Source organism: Cyanistes caeruleus, chromosome 27 (assembly GCF_971803275.1).
Source record: "Cyanistes caeruleus chromosome 27, bCyaCae1.hap1.1, whole genome shotgun sequence".
NCBI classification, from domain to species: domain Eukaryota; kingdom Metazoa; phylum Chordata; class Aves; order Passeriformes; family Paridae; genus Cyanistes; species Cyanistes caeruleus.
Window position 1 is genome coordinate 5,158,529 of NC_141727.1, and position 9,473 is coordinate 5,168,001.

Consider the following 9,473-nt stretch of genomic DNA (forward strand, 5'->3'; position numbering starts at 1 on the left):
TGGCAGTGGGGGCAGGGGGACACGGGGCAGGCTGGGGACCCCAGCTGAGCCCCCTCCCTGCCCTGTGGACCCCGGCCCGGGAGCGAGGAGGGGTTTTGGGAGCAGGGGGTGATTTCCCTCTGCACCTTTGGCTTTGTGCCCGGCTGGGAAATACATCCTTGTCACTTCCCTTTCTTCCCGTGGCGTTATTTCCCCCTGCTCGCGGTTTCTCACCGGCGGGGGTCCCCGCAGCCCCCCGGGGGTCCCCCAGCAGAGGGGGCTCCGCGCCCCCCTTGCACAGACGTTCCGCGATCCCGCCGAGGTTCCCCTCCCTGGCTGCGGGTGGCAGCTGGGAATGGCCTGTCCGGGGCTGGTGGCACTGGGGACCCCATGTCCCCATTCCCGGCCACCCTGGGGGTTCCCATCCCTCAGCCGCGGGGTTTGGGTGCTGATCCCACAGGGTGGGGGTCCCCAGCTGTCCCCAGGGGACAATGGCCCCTGTCCCCGGGATCCATGGCCCGTGCTGGGGATGCTCCCAGCGGGATTTTCCCGGAGGGACGGAGCCCACCCTCCACCGAGGATTTAGGGCAGGGGGCGCATTCGCTTTGCCCAAGGCTGGAAAAGGGGAGAGTTTCCCATCCTGAGGCTGAAATTCAGGGCCGCGGTGTCACCTCCCTGTCCCCAGCGGGGCATCCCCGGGCTGCTGGGGCCGGGGCCATCCCGAGGGAGCGCTGCTGTCCCATCCCGGGCCCCGGCTGGCTCCGGCTGAGCCGAGGGCTGGGCCGGGCCCGGCTCCAGGGCTGGGGCTGCCAGGCCGGGCCGTGGGCGGGCGCTGCCCCCGCTCCCGGGGCTGGCACCGGGTGACGCAAGGGCTGCGGGTGTCGCAACGGGGCAGGAGCCGGGTGCGCGCTGGGAGGGCTCTGCTGGGCCCGCGGTGACAGCGGGGGGACCCGGGCACTGTCACCCCAGGAGCTGCCACCGCAGGAGCTGCCACCTCCCCTGGTACTGTGACCTCCGGCACTGTCACCCCCGGCACTGTCACCTCCCCTGACATTGTCACCCCCGGAGCTGCCACCCCCCGCTGGGACCCCGGTGCCACCATCCCGGGGCTGTCCGGGCTGTCCCCGCTGCCGTCAGGGGTGACTGGGATAACTGGGATAACTGGGATAACTGGGATAACTGGGATGGCGAGGGAAGGTCGTTATGTGCTGGTGCCAGGACAGGACAGGGATGCTGGAGACATTGGGGCGATGTCCCCACCCCTGTGGGGAGCCTGTCCCTGGCTCCCATCCCCATCCCCATCCCATCCCATCCCCATCCCAACCCATGGATCCCATCCTATCCCATCCCATCCCATCCCATCCCATCCCATCCCATCCTCATCCTCATCCTCATCCCATCCCATCCCATCCCATCCCATCCCCATCCTCATTCCCATCCCATCCCATCCCATCCCATCCCATCCCATCCCATCCCATCCCATCCCATCCCATCCCCATCCCCATCCCCATCCCCATCCCCATCCCCATCCCATCCCATCCCATCCCATCCCATCCCATCCCATCCCCATGCCATCCCCATCCCCATCCCCATCCCCATCCCCATCCCCATCCCCATCCCATCCCATCCCATCCCATGGATCCCATCCCATCCCATCCCATCCCATCCCATCCCATCCCATCCCATCCCCATCCCCATCCCATCCCATCCCCATCCCCATCCCATCCCATCCCATCCCATCCCATCCCATGGATCCCATCCCCATCCCATGGATCCCATCCCATGGATCCCATCCCATCCCCATCCCCATCCCCATCCCATCCCATCCCATCCCATCCCATCCCATCCCATCCCATCCCCATCCCCATCCCATCCCCATCCCATCCCATCCCATCCCATCCCATCCCATCCCATCCCATCCCATCCCATCCCATCCCATCCCCATCCCCATCCCATCCCCATCCCATCCCATCCCATCCCATCCCATCCTCATCCTCACGCCATCCCCATCCCCATCCCATCCCATCCCATCCCATCCCATCCCCATCCCGAGTGTCCCGGGACACCGAGCCCGGCCCCGGGGGGATCTCGGGGTCCCGCAGCCGCTTTTTGGGGAATTCCGGGGCGTTCTCGGCCACGCCTGGGCCGGGAGAGCTGTGGGAGACGCTCCGGGGCTGGAGACGGGGATTCGGGGGGACAAAAGGGGGGCAGGAGCCCGGGGGGACCCTCTGGGGGATGGGATGGGATGGGATGGGGGGCTGCAGGAGCCCCTTGATCCCAAAGCTTTTCCCGGAGCGCATTCCCCGGGGCGCTGCGGCACCCGGGATTTACATAATCCCTGGATATGTAACCCGCACCCTTCCTGGGTTTTTTCCTCCTCCTCCTCCTCTAAATGAAAAAAAAAAACCAAAAAAAAAAAAAAAGAAATTTGAAAAGACAAAACAAAAAAAATAAAAGCCCAAGAATGAAACGAAACCTCCCCAGCGCCGGCTGAGGCCGCGGGGCTCCCGGCCCCGGTTCCTGCTCTTCCCCAGGGGTTGGGAATGGGGCTTGGGGGCGCAGCTTGAGGGGGGATTTGGGGGCGAGGGGCGAGGCTGTTCCTGCCCGGATTTGGGGATGGGGGCCGTGGGGACACAGCTGAGAGCCGGGAGCCCCCCGCGAGGGAACGGGGCTGGGTTTGGGGTGACCCCGGGGACAGCAGGACAGGGCCACCGCAGCCAGCCCTGGGGATGTCACTGATGGGGGGTTTTGGGGTCACCGGAGCGCCCCGAACCCTCCAGCGCTGCCGGGGACGGCGCCGGCTCCGCAGGGAATGGGCGGATCCGGTGGGATTGGGGGATTTTTGGGGGGGTTGGTCCTGTCCCCCCTCTGGTTGTCCCCAAAAAGGGACATTGGGGCACTCAGCCACCCTCGCGCTCCGCAGGGCTGGGAGCTCTCCGGTCCCGTGGCCGTTTGGGGAATACTCTGAAAACCAGGAAAAATTTCCTTTTCCTGCTCCAAAATCCCCTCTGAGCAGGACAAAGCGGGATTTGGGGTGAGCCAACATCAGCCCGTGCCACCCCAAAAATCAGCCCAGCTGTCCCCCCAAAAAATGACCGACAGAGGGGTTAAATCCACATTTCCAAGGTGGAAAAAACCCAAACCCTGCTCCCCAAAAACCTCCTGAAACCGTGGGGGGGCGGGGAATGGTGTTTGGAGCTTTAAAACCAGAATTTTTATTACTGAACATTTCCAGCCCGGCTCTGGATCCCTGGGGAAGGAGCAAAGGACATTCGGGGACACCCAAGGGGGGTTCCCATCAACAGGGGGGGGTTTCCTTAAAAAAAATAAAATAAAATAAAAATTATAGACAAAAAAAAAAAAAAACCAGACCGAAACCAGTTTGGTTTGGAACAACTTTATACAAACGAACCTTATGTACACTCCCTTTTTTTTTTCCCCCCAAAACACCCCTATTTATAGAAGGCAACATAAATAAATCCCCGGGACTGTACAACACTATGAACACTCCTTAAAACGGCACTTTCTGCTTAAAAAAATAGCATTATTCTCTTAAAAAATAGGAAAGAGCTCGGTTATTTTTTTTTTTTCCTTTAAAATAAGTCGTCGATTTCCTAAAAAAAAGGCATTTTCGCCGTTCCTTTACCCACAGCTGGAGGCACAGCCAGAAAACGGAGATGAACACGAGTTTTTCTCTTTAAACAATAACTTAAAACCATTCCTGAACTGCTTAAATATTAAAATATTTCCCTCCCCACACCCCCCTCCTCCCCACCCAAATTTTTTTTTTTTTTTTTTTTAAATATTTATTTTATTTAATTTTAAATCACCACCTTCTGGTCCGAGCATGGTCCCGGGTGATTCCGGCTGGGATGAGGGTCCCGCTTTGCTCCCGTGGGGGGCTCCGTGCCCCCCAAAGCCGCTGGGGACAGACCCCTCCCTGTCGCGACAGCGGCGACACAAATCCTCCATCCCGGGGTCACTCCCGGGGTCACTCCCGGGGTCACTCCCGGGGTCACTCCCGGGGTCACCCCAGCGGGGAAGGCTCCGGTGAGGGGTCGGGATGAGGCTCTTGGGGGGTCCCGGATTTATCTGAGCGGGGCTGGGGGGGTCTGATGGAAAAATCTTCACAAATTAAGGAGGAGCAGAAGGATTTTCCAACTTTGGATTTTTCACCTTTGGATTTTCCTCCTTTGGATTTTCCACCTTTTTGGATTTTCCACCTTTGGATTTTCCACCTTTTTGGATTTTCCACCTTTGGATTTTCCACCTTTTTGGATTTTCCACCTTTGGATTTTTCACCTTTTTGGATTTTCCACCTTTGGATTTTCCACCTTTTTGGATTTTCCTCCTTTGGATTTTCCACCTTTTGGGATTTTCCACCTTTTTGGATTTTCCACCTTTTTGGATTTTCCACCTTTGGATTTTCCACCCTTGGATTTTCCACCTTTTTGGATTTTCCACCTTTGGATTTTCCACCTTTGGATTTTTCACCTTTGGATTTTCCACCTTTGGATTTTCCACTTTTTTGGATTTTCCACCTTTGGATCTTCCACCTTTTTGGGATTTTCCACCTTTGGATTTTCCACCTTTGGATTTTTCACCTTTGGATTTTCCACCTTTGGATTTTCCACTTTTTTGGATTTTCCACCTTTGGATTTTCCACCTTTTTGGGTTTTCCGCCTTTTCCTGCGCTGGGAGCGTCTGAAGCCTTTGCAGTCCTCTGGTTCCTGAGATGAGCAGGGGGGTGAGGAGAGAGGATTTTTAGGGGTGCACGGGGGGGTCCTTTCCTTTGCTTTGTTGGTCGTCGCTTGTTTCTAGTTTTTTTTTTTTTGCTTTTTCATTTTAGGAAAAAAATAAGGAGACAAAACCAAAAGGGGGGCGGAGGGGGTTTGAGGGGGGAGAAAAGGAGGCCAAGGAGCTGTGCAGAGTCTCTGAGCCCCCCGGCCACCCTCAGTACACGGCGCCCGTGCTGGGGGGCCCGGGGGACGGGTGGTGCATCGGGGGGGCCGCCTGCGGCTGGTGGGGTCCGTGGGGGCCGCTGAGGCTCTGGGGGTGGTACCAGGGGTTGTGCTCCTCCAGGAACCCCGGAGAGGAGCTGTAGGGCAGCGGCTGCGGCAGCGGGGTCCGGGCGCTGCCGCCGGGACTGTCCCACACCGGGGAGGGAGGGGAGTTGCAGGCCATGGAGTCGCTGTTGTTGGGGCTGTGCTCCAGGGGAACCTCGCCGTTCTTGTAGAGCTTCTTGAACTTGGAGCGCCGGTTCTGGAACCAGATCTTCACCTGGGGGATGGAGGGGAGAAGGGTCAGAGCCCCCGGAAGGGAACGGGAGGATGGGATGGGCACGGGGAGCTGGGCCAGGAGCCGGCACGGGAATGGGACGGAGGGGACAGAGGCGAGGGGACGGTTTGGACCGTAGGGACACCGGACAAGGGGGTCACGGGCAGCCCAGACACGCGGGGAGAGATTTGGGGATCACTGGGAACTTCCCTGGCCACTGGAACGGACCTGGGGGTCACAGGAGGACCCCAGGGACACGGGAGGGACACGGGGGTCACAGGGACCCCAGGGACATGGGAGGGACACGGGGGTCACAGGAGGACCCCAGGGACACGGGGGTCACAGGAGGACCCCAGGGACACGGGAGGGACACAGGAAGGGACACGGGACACAGGAAGGGACATCACGGGGACCCCACACGGTGCTTGGCAGGAAACTGCTCGGGACAGGGATGTCGTGGGACACACGGAAAGTCACCCTTGGTGTGAGCGTGACAGAGAGCACGGACACCCCAGGGACACCCCAGGGACACCCCAGGGACACCCCACGGACACACCGTGCCCTGGGGACAGCAGCCGTGTGACAACTGGTGTGGCAGGGACCCCTGTGGGGACACGGGCGTCACGAGGAGCCCGTCACGCCACTCTCGGGGCGTCGGGAGCGTCCCCGCGCTGGGCGAGGCGGCGCTGGACGCCCTTGGCCCTGGGCGAGGGGCGGGGGTGGCGGTGCTGTCACCCAAACAGGATGTCCCTCTGGGAGCGGGTGACGCGCTCCGTCAGCCCTTTGCCGAGTGTCCCCGATTGCTTCATCGCCCAAGGGAGGAGGAGGAAGGCCAAGGGCGGCACAAGGGCGCCGGCGCCGGCCCCGAGGCAGGGAGGGCACCGCGCTGGGGCGCGGGGGAGTCACGGGCTGCGGGGACAGCGGGGACAGCGGGGACAGCGGGGACAGACAGCCCCGCTCCCCACCCAGCCGAGGCCACCATTTGTCCCCGCGCCAGGCGGGACCCCGAGAGCCAGAGCTTCGCCCCGAATTCGGGCGGCTGGCGGGGAGGAGGAGAAGCCCATCCCGCACGTCCCGGCTCTTCCAGTCCAGCCTGCAGGGCCACCCCAGCGCCGGGGACAGCGGGTGTGGAACCGCTCCCCAAATCCCTTCTCCCTGCCCGAGCCAGGGGGAGCTCTGGGGAGTGCGGGCGGTGGGAGCAGGCTCCGGCCGCAGGTCCCCGTGTCCCCGCAGGATTTGGGGTCAGGAGCTGCTGCGGCTCCCCGGGCTCATCCCGAGCGTCCTGGCGCGCCCGGGACTTGGTGCCCCACATTCCTGGGACAGCGGGTGTGCCGTGACCCGGGATCTGCCGGGGCAGGATCCAGCCCCAAACCCTGCGGCACAGCGAGGTCTGGGATGGGGCCGGCTCCAGAGGGACTGGGATGAACCCCGAAACTGCCGAGTGCGGCACGGCCGGGCTCCGTCCCCTCCACCATTCCCTCGTCAGAGCGGATCCGCTCCAAGGGGGAAACCTCGCCCCGGGAACCCCACAACGGAGCGGGGAACCCCAGCCCTGTGAGCCCCAAACCCCTCCCGGCTCCCCGGGAACCGAGCCCTTCCCAAATCCAGGATTTCCAGGGCGGCGGCGGCCGCGGCTCCCCCTGCGCTGCCCGCGGTGGGGATTTGGGGTGCCGGGGGAGGGGGCTCAGCCCTTACCTGGGTCTGGGTGAGCCCCAGCTGTGCCGCCAGCTCTGCGCGCTCGGGCAGCGCCAGGTACTGCGCCTTCTGGAAGCGGCGCTGCAGGGCGGCCAGCTGGTAGCTGGAGTAGATGGTGCGGGGCTTGCGGATCTTCTTGGGCTTCCCGTTGACCATCCGCACCTCCGGCTCCGGCTCCTCCTTCACGGACACTGCGAGAGGGCGCGGGGTGAGCCGAGAAGGGCTCCCAGGTTGCCCAGCCCTGTCCCCAGCTCGGTGTCACCCCGCTCGGGGTGCTGGCGGAGCCCCGTCCCCTGCGACAACCTCGGGGACCCTCCTGGGACGTGTCCCGGGTTCTGCGGCCGGCGCGGACCCCTCTGAGCCCCCACGGGAACACCGGGAGCGGCTGAGCCCCAGGAGCCGCCAGCAACCCCCTGTCCCCATCCCGGGGACATCCCGAGGGGTAAAACCCCCCGAAACCGGGGACATCCCGAGGGGTAATACCCCCCGAGACCGGGGACACCCCGAGGGGTAAAACCCCTCTGAAACCGGGGACACCCCAAGGGGCACAAACCCCCCGAAACCGGGGACATCCCGACGGTAAAACCCCTCTGAAACCGGGGACACCCCGAGGGGTAAAACCCCTCTGAAACCAGGGACACCCCGAGGGGTAAAGCCCCCCAAGCCCCTCTGGAAGCCCAGGGGAGCAGCCCCCGGCCCCCCCAGACATCCGTACCTGCCTCCTGCGCCGGGAGCTGCTGCTCCCTGAAGTGGCCGTACTGGCGGTACGAGGGGCTGTAGGAATACTCGGATTTGGGCGAGTAGGTGCCGGCGGTGCCGATGCCGTTGAGGTTGAACTGGGGGTAGGGGTAGTGGCCCACGGGCTGCCCGTACGACTGGCCCGGGTAGTAGTCGTGCTGGCCCGTGTAGTAGCCCAGGTCGGTGACCGAGGACTCCGGCAGGGTGGGAGAATCCTTGGAGGCTGCATGGCAGCTCAGCGAGCCCGAGAGGTCCGTCAGGATGCTGGAGAGCTTCTTATCGAAAGAGCCGCTCATCGCTGGCAGCGGGGAGGGGGCAGCTGCCTGCCCGGGCCGGGGACCCCCCAACCTGGCGGCTGCCGAGGCCTGGCGTGCCCCGAGCGGGATCCGGCGCTGCGGCTGCTTCGCGAGGAGCCACCGAGAGACTGTGCCCAAACCTCCGGCCCCGGCCGCCTGCTTAAAGCCTTTAATTAGGGAGCAGGGCAGGGTGGGTGCGCATTCCGATTGGCTCCAGAAATATTGCCTGGGAGGCAAAATAGGCTCCTGCCTCCTCCTGTGTGGGTTTTTTTTTTTCTTCTCTCTCTCTCTCTTCTTTTTTTTTTCTTTTTCTTTTTTTTTTTTTTTTCCCCCCTTCTCGCTCTCTCTCAAGAAACAACAAAGAGTGGGTGAAGGAGGCTGAGGGAATAAATAAAGTGTGCAGGGTCCTGTCTGCAGGACAGGGGGGCCCTGGGGACACAGGGGACACTGGGGGGACAGGGCGGGTTTACAGGCAGACTTCGGGGCCGCGCGGGGATTATTTGGAGGAGTGTTTGGGGCTGTTTGTTGGGGGGCAGGGAAAGGGGGGGTGGGGTTTGGGACTGGGATGGATCCGTGCTTGGGGCTGGGGGGCTTTAGGGGTTTGTTTATGGCCCCCCCTCACTTCTCCCCCGCTCCGCCTTCTCCCAGCAGCGTCCCCCAGTCCAACACCACCCCCCGGGTAAAGCCCCCACGAGGATCCTCAGTACCCCCAACCCTGCCACGCTCCCCCCGTGTCACCTCGGGGCAGTGACAAGCCCTGATTTTGGGGGGGACACCCCCCGGGGGTCTGCGCCCCTCTCCCACTCCCCTCAGGGCCGTGACCCCTCCTCTGCCCCAAGGACCCGCAGCAGCGTGGCCCAGCCGGGGGACCCGGGCCAGCTCTGGTCCCCTCCTGCCACCCGCAGGGCTGTCCCCACCCCCCCAGCACCCGGGGAGGGGGCGCTTTGCAAGGGGGGGCGTTTTTTGGGGGGGTGGTCTCTGCTTCTGCTGGCAGGAACTTCCTCTGGCAGGAACCGGGGGACTGGCAGGGGGCTGGGCCCGTGACCCGGGGGGGGCTGTCCCCTGTGTGTCCCTTGAGTGTCCCCTCCTGTCCCCTGTGTCCCCCCCCGATGTCCCCGCGGTGTCCCCCGGGTCCCCCCGCCCGTTCCGCTGCGCGGGGCAACGGCTCCGTTTGGCGGCCACGGCGGGAACTGCAGCGCGTCCCCGGGACCGCGGGTTCGAGTCCCGGCACCGCCGGCACCTCCGGGACCGCGGGTTCGAGTCCCGGCACCGCCGGCACCGCCGGGACCGCCGGGACCGCGGGTTCGAGTCCCGGCACCGCCGGCACCTCCGGGACCGCGGGTTCGAGTCCCGGCACCGCCAGGTCCGGGGGTTCGAGTCCCGGCACCGCCAGGTCCGGGGGTTCGAGTCCCGGCACCGCCGGCACCGCGGGGAAAGAGGGAGAAAAATGGAGAACGGGAAAGGAGCGGGAAAGGGAAAGGGAACGGG

The 9,473-nt window shown here is 63.4% G+C and overlaps 1 protein-coding gene across 2 annotated transcripts; it reads right to left on the bottom strand.

The window, feature by feature from the left end:
- Positions 1–3,759: 3,759 nt before the first annotated feature.
- On the bottom strand, positions 3,760–8,252 carry DLX3 (distal-less homeobox 3). Of its 2 annotated transcripts, XR_015279529.1 has the most exons (4): positions 7,667–8,252; positions 6,952–7,142; positions 4,427–5,259; positions 3,778–4,396 (listed from the first exon to the last, which is right to left on the bottom strand). XR_015279529.1 is itself a non-coding variant. In XM_086864460.1 (3 exons), exons 1-3 carry the CDS (start codon positions 7,983–7,985, stop codon positions 4,933–4,935), a joined length of 837 nt encoding a protein of 278 aa, XP_086720586.1. In that variant the 5' UTR covers positions 7,986–8,252; the 3' UTR covers positions 3,760–4,932. The 2 variants fall into 2 exon arrangements, 1 of the variants encoding a protein (XP_086720586.1); XM_086864460.1 differs by having other exon boundaries at positions 3,760–5,259.
- Positions 8,253–9,473: the final 1,221 nt, after the last annotated feature.

Coding starts and splice junctions, on each gene's coding strand:
- DLX3 (XM_086864460.1), bottom strand. CDS start 7,985: ATGAGCGGCTCTTTCGATAAGAAGCTCTCCAGCATCCTGACGGACCTC. Junction 7,143..7,666: donor GCTCCCGGCGCAGGAGGCAG/GTACGGATGTCT, acceptor GCCCTCTCGCAG/TGTCCGTGAAGGAGGAGCCG. Junction 5,260..6,951: donor TGGGGCTCACCCAGACCCAG/GTAAGGGCTGAG, acceptor TCCATCCCCCAG/GTGAAGATCTGGTTCCAGAA.